The sequence below is a fragment of the Coloeus monedula genome (assembly GCF_965178545.1).
Source record: "Coloeus monedula genome assembly, chromosome: 3".
Lineage (NCBI taxonomy): Eukaryota > Metazoa > Chordata > Aves > Passeriformes > Corvidae > Coloeus > Coloeus monedula.
The window spans coordinates 117,248,393-117,264,052 of NC_138783.1; the positions used below are offsets into that span (position 1 = coordinate 117,248,393).

Consider the following 15,660-nt stretch of genomic DNA (forward strand, 5'->3'; position numbering starts at 1 on the left):
GCTGGGTACTCACACCCAAACAGGTCGCTTCTAGGGCACCCAAATGGGGTATTTTAGGGCACCCAAATGGGGTATTTTAGAGCACCCAAATGGGGTATTTTAGGGCACCCAAATGGGGTATTTTAGAGCACCCAAATGGGGTATTTTAGGGCACCCAAATGGGGTATTTTAGGGCACCCAAAGAAGCTGCTTTTACGGTACCTAAATGGGTTACTTTTAGGGTACCCAAACAGGTTATTTTAGGGCAACCAAACAGGTTATTTTAGGGCACCCAATTAGGTTACTTTTAGGGCACCCAAATAGGTTACTTTTAGGGCACCCAAGCAGGTTATTTTTAGGGTACCCAAGCAGGTCAGTTTTAGGGCACCCAGACAGTTACTTTTAGGCTGTGGAAGGCTGTAGCACCCAAGCAATCCCAATGGTCCAGGCTGCTGATATCAGGCAATTCCAGGAAACTGAAGCTCCTAGACCCAATCCTTGTCTGTTTGACTGCATGTGAGCCACTGCATTGAAAGGATCCACTTAAAAAAATTTAAAAACTTCCTGAATCTGCCTGAAGTCACCTTTTCCCTCCTCCTGTTTTTATGGCTATGTTAAGATCAAACTATGAAACCATCTCCAACAGCCAATTCTTTTTGCTGCACGTTAAAAACAGGATCTTCTGGAAGATAACCACTGGAGCAAAGGAGGCTCAGGGGGGACCTTGTGGCTCTGCACAAGTCCCTGACAGGAGGGGGCAGCCGGGGGGGTCGGGCTCTGCTGCCAGGGAACAGGGACAGGAGGAGAGGGAACGGCCTCAGGCTGGGCCAGGGCAGGCTCAGGGTGGACAGCAGCAGGAATTTCCCCATGGAAAGGGAGCTCAGGCCTTGGAAAGAGCTGCCCAGGGAGCTTTGGAGTGCCCATCCCTGGAGGTGTCCCAGGAAGGGCTGGATGTGGTGGGCATCGGGCACAGCTGGGACTCGTCTTGGAGATCTTTTCCAACCTAAATGATCCTGGAATTCTGTGATATGAACTTACAAAGGCAGAAATTACCTTTTGTGACCAAAGAGAGTTTGCCATTATTAAAGACTGGTCTGTGGGGCAAGACTTTTGTAAGAAAAAAAAAAAGTTATTTTTTAATCAAGATGAACAAGAGCTGAACAAGATGAACCAGAGCCGTAGAAGGGCAACTCCAAGAGAAAGATCAGCAAATTTGTTTAGCACAGAGACCAGGTCTAGAGCAGATGATCTGAGCCACCAGCATGAAGATCTCAGCTGGATCTGGCTGTGCAGATAAAATCGGAATTGCAGTGCAAAGACAAAAAGCCACTGAGTCCCAACAGAGGCTCGCAGAGAACTTCCACTCCAAGGAGGAACCTGGTGAGGAGAACTCTTGGTGGGACTGGGTGATGGGAGAAGCACAAGAACTCGAGGGAGGAAAGAGGCACAGGAGGCAAGTACTCAGAAGACTTCAGAAAGCTGGCCACCATCAAAGCCAAGAACATTGATTCAGTAGGATTGTGCTGGTGCTGCAAAGACTGCTCGATTGCCATGATGAAGGTGGCCAGCTGATCATTTCCTCACATGGATAATGTCCATACAATCTAAAATTCCTTGAGTTTGTTTCTAAAGTGCCTTAAAAGGTTTAAGGTGCAGCTTTTCTTGACTGACCAACCTCATTGTAGAAGTTCTGGGAGACCTTTAACCCAAAAAAAACTCGCATAAAATGCCTTTGAAGATCCTCAAGCTAAGTATTGTTATATAGGAGCAGATTTCCTCTTCCAATTGGATTGGCTCTCAGGAAAGGAAACCCATCCTTGGCCAGCTCTATTCACTTTGCCCCTGTCACTGGAGATCTCCAAATCCTGGCATCCAACATCCCAGCACTTGGTTTGACCATTCTCATTCTCTCTAATCCTTTCCTCTTCCTGCAAAAGTGTCTCCCTACAGCACCAGAGCATCTCTTGATAGTACTGAAGAGTTTTCTACCTAAAACATCTTGAGCAGCAAAACACTTCACCTCCATCCTCTTTAGTGAAACATTCCTCATTCCTCATCAATCTAAACCAAATTTTCAAGTTCTGACTTAGGGGCTTTGTTGGAACCAATCTGCCCTTTTGTTTCCACAACTGGACTGCGGAATTTTTAAAAACCAAGAGAATTCCCAGTTATCCAGAGCAACAGCAGCTCTTGTGGCTCCCGGCACTCTGAATTAGGGAGCTCTTTCAGCAGTTCTACCTACTCAAGTAAATTATCTTCTGTGCAAACTATATTCCATTTACACCAACCAGTGACTCGGCAGTAAAAAACTGTCCATTAGAATAAAAAAGCAATCAGATAGTAACAAACAGCACAAAAGTTTAAAGAAATAGTTATTAAAGAGCTTTTTACAGCTGTCCACTTGGCCAATCTTTTTCTCCCCCAATTTCAAAAAATGTTACAAGCAGAATAAGCATAATAAATAAGTTCCAGAAGTTTAGAAACAACTACAAAAACTTACTTTTGAAGTTAGAGTGTATAATATATATAAAATATGTGTTTCTGAGTATGTAGTTGTATATTAACTCCTTCCTTACAGAGTCAGGAGTTAATTAGTTTAAAAAACCCCAAACCTACAAGAATAAATGCCCTGATCCTGTAATTTATGGTTGTATAACATATGGATGGAGATGGACTTTTCACAAAGGGTTTAGAGTGACAGGATATGGGGAAAACTACCTTAAACTGACAGAGAGCAGAGTTAGATGAGATATTAGGAGGGAATTTTTCCCTGAGGGTGGGCAGGCCCTGGCACAGGGTGCCCAGAGCAGCTGGGGCTGCCCCTGGATCCCTGGCAGTGCCCAAGGCCAGGCTGGACATTGGGGCTTGGAGCAGCCTGGCACAGTGGAAGGTGTCCCTGCCCATGGCAGGGGATGGAACTCAATCTTTACAGGTCCCTTCCAACCCAAATGATTGCACAGTTCGACATTTCAAGAATTCCCAGATGTAAAAGGAGCTTTCCCCCCATACCTGGTTTGTTAATGGGAGTGGCTGCTCGAGCTGGTCAGCGTAGGATAAGGCCGAGACCTGCTGGTCACTGATGTTCTGCTGCCGCCGGTCACTGTACTGCTGATGCGAATGGGACATCTGTCCAGCCATCTGAAGGCCAGCAGCATGGAATGAAAACGATGGTGCAAGCCGAACAGATGAAGGTTTGCATGCTGAAGTCTCTCCTCCTGCAAAGACAAGGTGAGGGTTAAGCAGGTGATGGGTTGAAAATACTGCCCTGTGGTCAGGATCCCAGAGCTCATCAGCACCGAGTGCTTGTCACACACGGGAGATTCCATAGGGAGTGATCCCAGATACCATCCTCAGGGAAAGGTTATCTACAGGGCTGGACAGGAAGGCTGGACAGGGACTTCTCCCAAGGACATGGGGGAATGGCCTTAAGCTGAGGGAGGACAGGGCTGGATGGGATCTTGGGCAGGAATTGTTCCCTGGGAGGGTGGGGAGGCCCTGGCACAGGGTGCCCAGAGCAGCTGGGGCTGCCTCACCCCTGGAGGTGTCCAAGGCCAGGCTGGAGCAACCTGGTCTGGTGGAAGGTGTCCCTGACAGTCAGAACTCAATACTGAAAAGTCCCTTCCAACCCAGACCATTCCATGATTCTAATCCTGAGCGTCCCATTTCTCACATCCCCACCTGGGTGTCATAACTCAGTCAGAATTTGACAGGGTTTATTCCAAACACACTAATTCCATGCATGGATTCCACAAAAGCCAGAAAAACACACAGGTTCTGCCTTTCTGGGTTGCTCCCAGCAACTTTCTTGACTGATTGTACCAAAAGAAAGGAAAATCCTGTGTCCAGCCTCAGCAGCTCATCTTCGTTTGGGGATAAGGTTTAGGGGTGATGGTGGGACTGGATGATCCCAAAGGGCTCTTCCAACCCTGGTGATTCTGTGAATCCCTGATTCCCTGTTCTCTGTGTTTATGCCTCCCTAAAAAGTGCAGCAAACAAAGAGCAGCTGCAACATGAACGCAAAATTATCACTAAAGATTAAATTTAGAAGGAAGGTGTTAAACAGCCAGGCACCTGACCAGCAAAGGGAAATCCCCATTTCCTTTACAGTCCAAACCTTGCAAGAAAATACAAGCACTAGAAAACAGTAGATTAGTACAGCCAAGATTTGGCTTTCTTAAAAATAACTATGTTAAAAGAAAATTAAAATATTGACATTGATATTGCACCATTGACTCAACATCTATCAGGGCAAGAGAAGAACTGCATGGATGAAATCAAACACCATTTTACATTGGTTATATTAAAATATTAACCATTTTAAGTTAACATTGCACAGAAAATTACTTTTAACTCTTCTACAAAATGTCCATTAAAAACTGAGAATCAGAGTTAATCTCCCAACTCTGCAACTTGGTGAAGTTAGTGAACATTTCCTTTTCAAGATTCACTGAACACTCCTGTAAGAATGGCTGAACATATGTAAGACATCATCCAGTATCTCTACTTTCTGCTCTTTTAATTTCTGAGGTTCTGCTTACCCTGAAAAAAAATCATAATCTCACTTAGCAACATCACGGTGACTGAAGTAAAAGTCAAAACAATATTTAAATCAGAGAGTCAAAAATACCACTAATTCTAAAGTGTAGAGCCAGTTACTTTCAAAGGTTTCTATCTTGTACTTTTTTGCCTCAGGCCACAGGTTTCCAATAGACAGATACCTGGACAATTACAGAACTTAATAAAAACAGATTTTATTTTTAAAAAATTCTGCCCTTCCACAAGTTCCTAAAAAAGCAGAAAGCTCAAATATATAAAGCCAAAAATCCTGGCACTGTGGGGTTCTCATTTACAGTTTGACTTCATAGGATCTTCTGACACTCCAAAAATCACAACAAATCTGAGCATAAACTGAATAATGCACTACACACATTTAAGATGAAGTCAAAAAGTAAAGTAAAAGAGTGTTAGAAGTATAATTATCCCACAAAACAAGAGTTGTAATTTGATGTTTTGGTTCAGCTTCAAACTTTCCATATTTGTAGACCTTTTCCTCCCAAGCCCACCTGCATCCAAATCCATGAATTTTATTCTTTTAGTTAAACATTTTTTGGAATTTGTTGTTTGTGACTAACAAAGAGGTCCCTGTTGGCTTGGAGGGGAGTCCCACAACAAATGTGATGCCACGAATCCAAACTGTGTCCAACAAGAACCTTCTTAAACCAGGAACACAAATGGTTGCACAGCAAATCTCAGAAAAAAGGACAAGATTAGAGCCTGACCAGCCCGATGACGTGAAGAATGACAAGGAGATGGATGGGAATTGGCTAACTCATCCCCATGTTCCCATCCCAAATGGAAAAGCACTTTAGTCATCTCCTAAATGGGACCGACGTCACCCACGAGCAACAACCACCTGGGTCAGAAGTTCAGGATCTGTAACCACAAGGATCAGCAGCCAAGTAATTCCATCTTTCCAACTTGTCCCTGTCCCTGCAAGGAAGGCACTGGAGTTCACAGCCTCGTGCTGGAAGCAGTCCTGGCCACCAACACAAACAAGTCACGCTCAGCTCTGGGCCCTGATGAAATCCCTGCCCTTGCCACATCCCAGACTTTGCTCCTGGCACCTGCAATCCAACCCCAGGACATCTAATCCCAAGAGAACACTCCTAGAAACACCCAGTGACACGTTAGGAAGAAAGCAAGGGGGAAAGAAGGACTGGTTAGAATAGAAATCTTGACCTCCTTTAGTTTTAGGTCGAGGAGTCGCTCCAGAAATAGGGACATTTGTGCACACCCATTAACTGAGGCTCACAAAGCCTCTGGTGGCTCAGAGATTGCTTTTTGGCTCATTTGGAGAGCTCCAGACATCCAAAAACATCAGAGATCTGCTGACCACCAGAGCAGGACTAAAATCCACCGGCACTTGTTACCACAACACATCCAGAACTTCCACAGGACATAAATATCTATGAACAAGGTGTAGTCAATCATCGATTTTCCTTTTTAACCACTACAAGTTCAAGTGCTCACACCTCATAAAGCACCTTGGGAAGAAAATAAAGTAAAAAACCCCAAAACATATGCCAAGATCTCTAAGCATGAAGCCCATTAAGGGAAGAGATTATGGATTGGAAGTGGGGTAGAATTATCTTACAAATAGGCCTTACCTAATGTTAGTTCGGGGAAGGCATAAAAATACCCACCTTGCTGTGTATTTGCACTCAAAAGAGTCTCACAGCTCAGAACTACCTGAAAATAGACACACTGCAGAAATGGATTCCCTCATCATAAAGGAGAAGGTTTATTTCTTTAAAGCATCATCTCAACACAGTGGAAGAAGAATAAATTTATTTCTTTGGTGAGGATGGAAAATGCTTTTCTCATTCAAAATAGCTGTGTTTTAAATGGATTTTTTTTTTCATGGATGTTTTGGGGCCTCCCCACCCCAAGTGTCCAAGCCCAGGCTGGATGGGGCTTGAGCACTCTGGGACAGTGGAAGGTGTGCCTGCCCGTGGCAGGGAGTGGAACTGGATGATTTTAAGGTCCCTTCCAACCCAAACCATTCTGGGATTTTATGATTTTTTCCAAGCAACAAAGAAATTATTAACTCCAAGCAGAAGTAATATTTGAGATGCTGGTTACCGAGGAGTCTATAAATGAAAGACAATTGGTGTAATATTGGAAAAGTTGGTGTAAACTTTTGCATCAATCTTTAAGAACTCAATGTATTTTTTCAAGATTCAATTCCCTCCCTCATCCATTTGAGCTCCTATTATTCCCATTTTGACATCAGTCCACATAACTCATTTAGACATTAAACCTCCTCCCAGATAAAGTACCTTAAGGTCAGGTGGTGAAACACATCCGTGGCCCTCTCCTTTCCGCTACAGCGAGGCACAAACATTCACTGACTGATGGGGAAGAGCTGCAGGTGACTGAGTGACCCCAACAGTGGATCACCAATCCAGAAAAAATGTGTGGATTGTGGCCAAAGCCCAACTGGCCACAGGACTGGGCAACCTCCAAAGGTCTCTTCCAGCCTCAGTGTTTCCGTATTTCTGTGCCACAAAGTCAGCACAAAGTGAGATTTCTCCCCGAATCAGGAGTTGTTAGAGCATCTCCTCTGTTGGGTAAGACTGCACCTGCAAATCCCACCAGTAATTCCAAGGTTTCTTTGCATTCCTGCCATCCAGCTCATTAAAGATCTACTTTGCTTTTCAAAGTATCTTTGTGATTCTCTTTGTCCCTCTGTCACACTTCTACCCAAGTGTTCTACTGAGGTGCATTCATAGTGAAAGATAATAAAGGAGGCACAGTCAGACAAAAAATCATTAGAGCATTAAAAAAGGTGACATTTCCTTAATACATCTTCCTACTTCTCACCTCACAATTAAAAATTAGCCCCCAAAAAGAACCACTGTGACAGTTTGAACCCTGTGAGTGATGCAAGTTTGCCTTCAGGACTCACAAAAGCATCTCCCAAGTGCAGCAACAGATCTTGGTTCCATGACACTGGGAGATAAAGAGTTATCTTGCTGATAACAGAACCTTTGCAACAGCCTTAAAAACACTTCCCTGCCTGCTGATTCTCGTGCAAGATGAAGCAGGTAAGAGCAGTCGAAGTCCCATCAGCATTTATTCCATACTTCTAAAAGTTTAAATGCAGCAATTCCCCAATTTTGGAATGTTCAAAGACAGGTTGGACAGGGCTTGGAGCAACTTGGGGTAGTGGAAGGTGTTCCTGCCCACGGCAAGGGGTTGGAATTAGATGATCTTTATGGTCCCTTCCAACCCAAACCACTCCATGATCTCAGGCTGAAGTGTGAAACCTCCTCTGCACAATTCACTTTCCATTCTCTTTGCCTTGCTAGACCTTTTCTTCCTTTTCTTCAACACTTTCCCTCTAAAGATTCTTGCTTGACACAAAATGTTTTAAGCTTCTTTCCCCTCATCTCCCTCCTGTCCCACCCTCCCTTCCTGTGTTTGGGTTGCTCAGCCATGTGCAGATATTCCCCCTATTCCCTCTCAGGGCTATGCTGGCAGCTGAGTGAGAAGCTGCCAGAAAACACGACCCGAGAATAAAAGCGAGAAGTGTCTTGCTCCCCACAAAGGCTGTTCTCCTTTCCACACTCAGAGTTCAAGAGCTTGTGGGCCCACACCACAGACCAAGTACGGGTCTTACTGCACAGGACTGGTTCAGACTTCAAATCTTTTTATTTCCAACCCCTGGTAAGCTACCACAGGCGAAGGCAAGCACTTCTTGTTGCTTTATTCTGTATTTAAATTAGTGAATGTGAAAGCAGCCCAGTGTCCCTTCTAAGAACATCCTGTGTTAGCTGAGGAACTGTACAGCTCTCTTCCTTCATGTGAGATCCTTCTCCTTTTTTTGCAAAGTTAATTGTTCTGCGAAGTTCTGGTGTACTTTATTTTTCAAAATTTCTGCTTGGAAAAGCTCTGGGCATCCATGAGCAGTGATGCCTCAGCTATTGAAGAGTGTCTGGAAAAGGGAGACTGATCCCTGCACTGCTCTAGCATCCAACCACCTCTGTGCTGTATTAGCACATCCCAAAACAGACAGTGAGCAATTAGCAACAAGCACTTGTACCTGACAACTCTCTGTTCAAATAAACCCACACTGAAGACGAGTCAGACCTACCAGAGTTCTGCCTGAGCATCACGGATGTCAACCACAGGGGACTGGAGAGTTTAGAACAATCATCTTTCAGGCAATCAGCAAATGCCAACCTGAACTCTGAGTGAACTTCTGCAACCCTGCTCTGCCCATTGTCCCCATGCACGGGGTTTGAAGTGACTGCATGAGAACGTGGGGGTACAGGGACCTCACTCAGCTTGGTCTGGAATGGGAAAAGCTGAGAGAACCCAGGGAAAAGCTGAGAGAACTCAGGGAACAAAGGGAAATTACCTGCGGCAGCTACCGGAGAACAATCCTGTTATAAATATCCCACACGAGTTCCTCCTCTGGAGGAACTTTATTATTGTGGGGGAATTATTAAGAATGGCTGCTTCAGAAGTTATCCTACAATAACTATTCAGCCAACTTCCCTGTACAGAAATGTCAAACACTGCTTTCCCTCAGAGCAGAATGAAGCCCTAAACTAAGAAACAACCCCCCTGTCCAATCCCATTCATGGGTCAACACTCCCATGGATTCTTCCTGCTCCCAGCTCCTGCTGTTCCCCACTGGATGGAGCTGCAGGGAGGACACAGTGCTCAGGAGGTGACATCAAACTCCATGGGTGCCATCTTTTCCCAGACTGGAGAAAAACTAGGCCAAGAGCAGGTTCATGAACTGCTGGGCCTGTCTTGGCTGGTTTCTTCCCTGGATGACCTGCAGCAGGAGGTGGACTCTGGGCAGGACTTGTGGTCTGTGGCTTTTGTGCAATCAGAGGACACCAGTTCCCCTCTCCTGGAGAAAAACTGGGGCTCAGACCTGTGACAGGGAAAGATTGGGGGAAATATCTTCCCAAAAAAAGCCACTTCAAAAATCTGGTACCAGAAGGACTGAATGCCGCTACTACGTTGTAATTCTCCCACTACAAGAGAAAGAAGTTTCTAAAACTCATTCAATCCACTGGCAACACTATATAAATCTGTGTTTCATTAACTTACAAATATGACTTTGAGTACACTCCAGAGAATCTTAGAACTGAGAAAATGTTGTGAAAGTGAAACCACTTTTTTTTAATACATGAAGCCCAAGATTGCCAAAATTCTCAGCTAAAATCTACAGGAAACACAAGCACTCTTAACTTTCAAAGTCAAAATTAAGCTCTGTGAGACCTCTGCTCTTCCATTTCTGCCCTGGAGAAGCACAGCTAAAAAACACCTGGAATTCCACAAGAAAACAGGGAGAACTGAACCTACGGACAGGCCTACAAAGGACTGAATGGACTGAAAAACTACTAAAATGAAAAGTACTGTGCCCAGAAATTAGGAAAGCCCAGAATCTTTCCCCAGCTTTAATTTAGTGCCTCCATGTGAATAAGTTATGATTCTGTTTAGCTCCATGAATGCCCTGTTTGTTTTAGGGGGCAGAATGGAAGCAGCGCTCCCTGAATAGGTGGCCATACAATAGATCTTTTTATTTTCATTGTGTTTAACATAATATCCCTTGACGCTCTTCAGACTGTGCTCCAAATAAAATTATTCCTGGCTGCATATATATTCTATAGAGTGGTCATTGTTTTTGCATCCTTGGAATTCACAAACAATCATTTCCTTCTGCAGCGTTCTGCATTTTCTCCTGTTCTGCAGAAAAACAGCAAGGCATGGGATAAACACCAAAGGGCTCCATGATTTAAATTTTTGTATCTTCAGGACTTTGCAAAGACAAGGAACTCATCCTAGCAGGTAAATCTGTTTTACAGAGCTCCACAGCTTTACAGGTGAGGTAAAAAAAGCTCCTTTTTGACACACTGCCCCCATGTGATCCTCCAAGAGAGGATATCCCAGGATTTAGAGAGGAAACATTCTCAACTGTGCATCTGTACACACTCCAACAGAGTTATTACTGAGGGTTTTCCCCTCTCCTAATACATGGTTAAAATTCTTCCCAAGTTTTACTGGTCAAACTCAAGTACTTTGGCTGGTGATTCACCCCAACGTGTATTTATGTATTTTATGACAAATGAGTGGGTGAAACAATATCTCAACAGTCAATACTTTATTATTGAATATTTAATAACCTGTATTTCAAGAAGAGGCCTAACATTTACTTTAAAACTGACAAATAAAAATGGTCCAAATCCTCCTTTTCCAGAGGTCACCGATGCTGGTGAAAATGTGTCACAGCTGAGGATCTGAGGCTTCTTTTTTTCCTCTCCCCCTACAAACTTATGTGCATTTAAAGATTTTATGCAGTTATTCTAAGGTTTACAATTTTTCTAATTGAATGAAAAGTCTGACACTTAAAAAGAGAAAATATAAAGGAGAGGAAAAATGGACAAACTCTTTTATGATCATGGTGAAAGTTCAAAGAAATACAGAAACAATAATGTTGGAAAATACCTCAAAGATCATCAAGTCCAACCTTTGACCAAACAAACATTACAGCTTTAAAGCAGAAACAAAGACTGAAGTGTGAATATTATTCCCTAATAGGTTTTCCAATGATTACTTAACTCCAACTACGTCTGCATATTTAATCTTGCTCAAAGACCCACACCTGTCCCTCAATTACAAGTGAAAATCACAAATACAATCAGAAAACAGAAACTTCTGTCAAATTCATTAAATAAGGAGAAAAACCTTTATAATCCATGGTAATCTCCTAATACAGCAGAAGTTTAGTGACACGAAGTTTAAATTGACATTATTTTATCCCTTAAACATGCTACAAAAGAACCTCTAAACTTACTCTTCAGGAGGCTTCAAGCAAACTCCAAGTACACACAATTTATATTAAATCTAAGTTTTTGGTTCTAGAAATCACTAAGTTTCTCTATGAAAAGGTTGGCTTTATTCAAGAGAAATTACATTTCCCTCTGCTGAACCTGAAGTTTCCTGAATGGTTTAGAAAACAGCCAGAAAATTAAAATTCCACCAAAGTAAAAATCAGATTTAATCAAAAATCTGCTGGTGACAGGAATTTCCACCATTACTAGTAAATGCCGTGTAGTATCAAACCATAGATACACATTGATACTTATGGTAAAGGGAAGGGCAAAAAAAGGGAAAAAATAGCATGGAATGTAGCTGGATTTACTCAATTAAATAATTTAATAACCTTACAGTCAATTTTACTGAGTTGGAAGGAGAGAATGTGAGCAGTTATGGAAAGAAAACCCAGGAACTGGACACTAAGGAAGACAGAGGGAAGCAGTGGGGAACAGGACTGAGGAAGGTAAAGTGATCCATGACTGAACAGGAGAAAAAGCTCGTTGGGAAAGCAGGGAAAGGGGGGGGGGGGAGGGGAAGGGACAGATACAGATGCAGATTTAAGCAACAGAATATATTTTAAGCTTAGATTCCCCAATATTCTTAGGCAGGAATTATATTTAGGACAGAAAAAAACCAGGACTCAACTTACAGCTGAGGAGGGGCTTGGGTTTTGGTGGCTTTTTTTTTGTCGGGGGGAGGGCGGGCGGGGATTGGGATGTGAATACACCATTTTTGAAAGGTGAGTGTGTGTTCCAGAAATTATGCTAAAGAATTATCAGATTCAGATCCTGATCTCGGACAGCGAGAAGGGGCTGATATGAGAGGTGAGTGTACCAGCGTTCCACAGCCGCGCTTTCTGCGGGAATCTGGCTACTTTAAGGCATTTAAAAAAAAAAAAAAAAGATAAAATAGTAAAAAAACTAGCACCAAGGTTAGTTGCGGGTGCCCCATGGCTGGGCGCGCTCAGGGGCTCGGAGCAGCCCGGTGTGAGGCGCCGAGGGTGCCCCGCACCGCCCAGGCCCGCGCGCCGTGTGTGAGGGGGAAGCCGATGCCGGCGCTCCCCTCAGCGCATCCCCGGCTGCCGCAGCGCGCCCCAGCAACAGCGCCTCATTAGCATAGCCCACCCCGGGCCGCGCCGCGCCATTGGCCCGCAGCGCCGCGGCGGCGGCCAATGGCGGCGCGCTATGCAAATGCCGGCGCGCAGTTGCCAGGGCAGAGCTGGCGCGCGGCGGCCAATGGGCGCGGGCTCCATAAACAAGGAGCGCGATTGAGCTTTGTCACATTCGCCGGGCGCTGTTAACACTTTCCAGTTTAGGGCGAAATTAGCTCCATCTCCCGAGGATCAGGCTCATGTTCTACATTTCACCCCCACAGCAAGGGCAGGGCGGCGCAGCCATGATACACGGGATTACAGATAAACGCGCCCGCGTTAGGATTTCGCCTGCCCGGCTCCGGGACGCCTTCTCCAGGGCTGGGATGCTAAAGATCCCCCAGTGCTGCCGGGTGGGAGCTCGCCCGGCTGGAATTCTTCCCGGGGCTTTAAAAAGCTCTAAAGTTCCCGGTCGCTGCCTTAGGCAGGTCACCTCCTAAAATTACTGTGTCAGGCTACTCCTGTCCTTCCCTTTTTCCTTCCCTTTTTCCAAGGATCTGAATTTATGTTTCACTGGTTTGGGTTTAACCCTAAAGACACAACATTCTTTATTGTTATTATTATTATAATTCACACCCCCCCCCCCCACCCCCCGACAGATTTTAAGCAAATGAAATTTCAGCTCATTCCACCGCCGCTAACGACTGAACATGAGCGCAGCTGAAGCATCCTACGAGAAAATAAGCAGATTTTTTTTTTCTTTTGACCGATTTTAAAGAAAAAAAAAAAAAAAAAACCAAGATTATCTGACAGCATATTGGTGTCTCTGTGCCTGTGACGGTGTGAATCCATCACTGACCACCACCGCTTGCAGGGCTGCTGGGGAGATCCCCTTCCCACGCGCACGGATGCGGATGTGGAAAACCGGCGCCTGGAAATGCAAAGAGTGACAGACTTACTCTGGAAGCCCCCGGCTGTCCCTGGAGCGGCACTGTCCCCTCTACGCCGTGGCGGCCGCAGCGATGCCGGGCATGTTTTACTGCACTTTGCCGAGCCCGGCAGCGATGTGCCAGCGCCGCTGCGAGTCACTCACCTGCGGAGGGGGTGGGGGGTGCTTCCTGTTCTCCGGGGCTCCGGGAAGGTGCCCGGCGCTGCCACCGGCCAGGACACGGGGCACGGAGCGCCGGGACCCGCCGGGACCCGCCGGGGCGGCCACGCCGCTCTGGGACAGCACCTGCGCTCGGCCGCTCGCCTGGGCCACGGGTAAAGAGGGGACAAGATCCCTGTTTTCTAGGGGGTGGTTAGGACAGCCAAACTTTTCAGCCCTGAAGCAGAGAATCTGCTTTTTTCCAAAATGTCAGTTCCAACAGAGCTTAAAAGTTTTACCGGCTCCCTCATTCAACAACTTCATTTTGGACGTTTTACCAGTAGTGAAACTACTGCAGTATCTCCTTACATGCCCCAAAACACAAGCGACTACCTCAGTGCGTGTGCATTACACACCCCAAAAAATCGGTGCCACCTATTCTGTATCTCGTGTCAGCTTTTTGAACTCAAATCTTGCATTTATTTCGTGCTCGTCTCACAGACCCTGCAGCAGTGCAGCAGCAGCAGCGTTACCTGACCAGGGGCTTACAAGATTTTCCAAGCAATCCAGGCTGGGCCAGGACTTTGCAGCACTAATCCTTCTCCTGGTCTGTTCCGCTGTCCTTTCAGGGAAATACTTTTATCAGCACTTAACCGAGAGTTCCTCGTGCTGGTGCAGCGCCTCCTCCTTCCCCCACCTCCAAAGAACATTACTCACAATTTGCAGTTTGCAGCGCAAAACTAATTAAAGATGGAATAAATTACCTGCTACATGGCAGCACGTCAAACCACACGAGAGGTGAAAAACACCCAATATTTTATCCCGAATCAATACCTGGCCTGATGTGTCAGGCATTTCCAGCTGAACATAAAGTTAGCATAAATATCGGCATAATTTTTCAAGTTCTCCTTTAATCTATTGTGCAAACAAGATATATGTTAAAAAAAAATTAAAAGAAATCTTTTCCTACGCATAAAACCCATCAAGGGAAATTACTTGAATTATTCTATTTCCCATTTGTAGTTACTGAGGCACAAGATATATTTAAACAGTTGGTAGAGAAAAAAATGGGAAGCATCTCCCATATCAATGTACAGCCAGCATGCCAAACCATGAATGTAAGAGCTAAACAAGGGATGAATACATCATGTGCAAGAGTCTCACATGATATAAATTATTCAATACCTGACCAAAGAGAACAGCTTTCAGGAGAGAGGGGGAGGATCTCAAAGTACTTTTGCAGTTTGAATACAGACAGGGCTCGGAATTGATGCAAAATCTTTTTAACTCAGTTAAATAATCCCATGTATTTTTGAACTATTTCACTGGGTGACATCCATCCAGCTCTGGTGTCTACCATAAATAAAGGTGGATTTCATCTAACCCAGTGATGACAATTTTAAAATAAAACCAACTGCAAAAATAAAATAACTTGGCATGTGGGCAAGTGTGTATTTTCAGAATTTGGGCTGTCCCCTCCTTCCACTTGCAGGATTTGCACAGCCCTATTGATATTAAAAGTCTTTTTTCCTTTACTAATTCCAAACTGCCTGTACAGTTTGGGATTTTTGGGATTGGATTCGGGATTGCTATTAACCTATCACACACCTTTAAGGACCAACACACACAGAAGCTTTTTAAGTGAAAAAGTGAACTACAAAAGAAATATCAACCATTATAAATGACCCCTCGATTATGGGGAAGCTGCTGGTGTGATGATTCCAGGGAATTCCCTCAGTGGCTGATTTCATGTATGATTTTGAACCAGTTCATGTCACTCCAAGGGAAGTTTACAGCACATAAATTGTGGCAACAAACTGAGGGTTCTGTTGCATTTGGAGACATTGCACTGCTTTGATACTCTGTATTAGTAACACAAATTCTGACAAAGTTCCTAAAAACCAGAACACTTTGTATTAATAACACCGATTCTGATGGAGTTTCTAAAAACCAGAATACTTTAAAACTCTTAGGCATGCTGTCCTTATTAATCCATATCACAGATCATAAAATAATAACATTCCAGGTTCTTTCCTCACTCCAAAGTAGCCTGGAAGCACCAGAACTATTCCATAAAATCCTCACAGGTCATGAACTGTACCTA

The 15,660-nt window shown here is 44.5% G+C and overlaps 1 protein-coding gene across 1 annotated transcript in view; it reads right to left on the bottom strand.

The window, feature by feature from the left end:
- DYRK1A (dual specificity tyrosine phosphorylation regulated kinase 1A) overlaps window positions 1-15,660 on the bottom strand; it is a 71,114-nt gene that overhangs the window by 16,305 nt on the left and 39,149 nt on the right. The window contains exon 3 of the mRNA XM_082278542.1: window positions 2,989-3,194. Coding sequence (XP_082134668.1) covers window positions 2,989-3,194 — 206 coding nt within the window. The remainder of the gene's footprint in view (window positions 1-2,988; window positions 3,195-15,660) is intronic.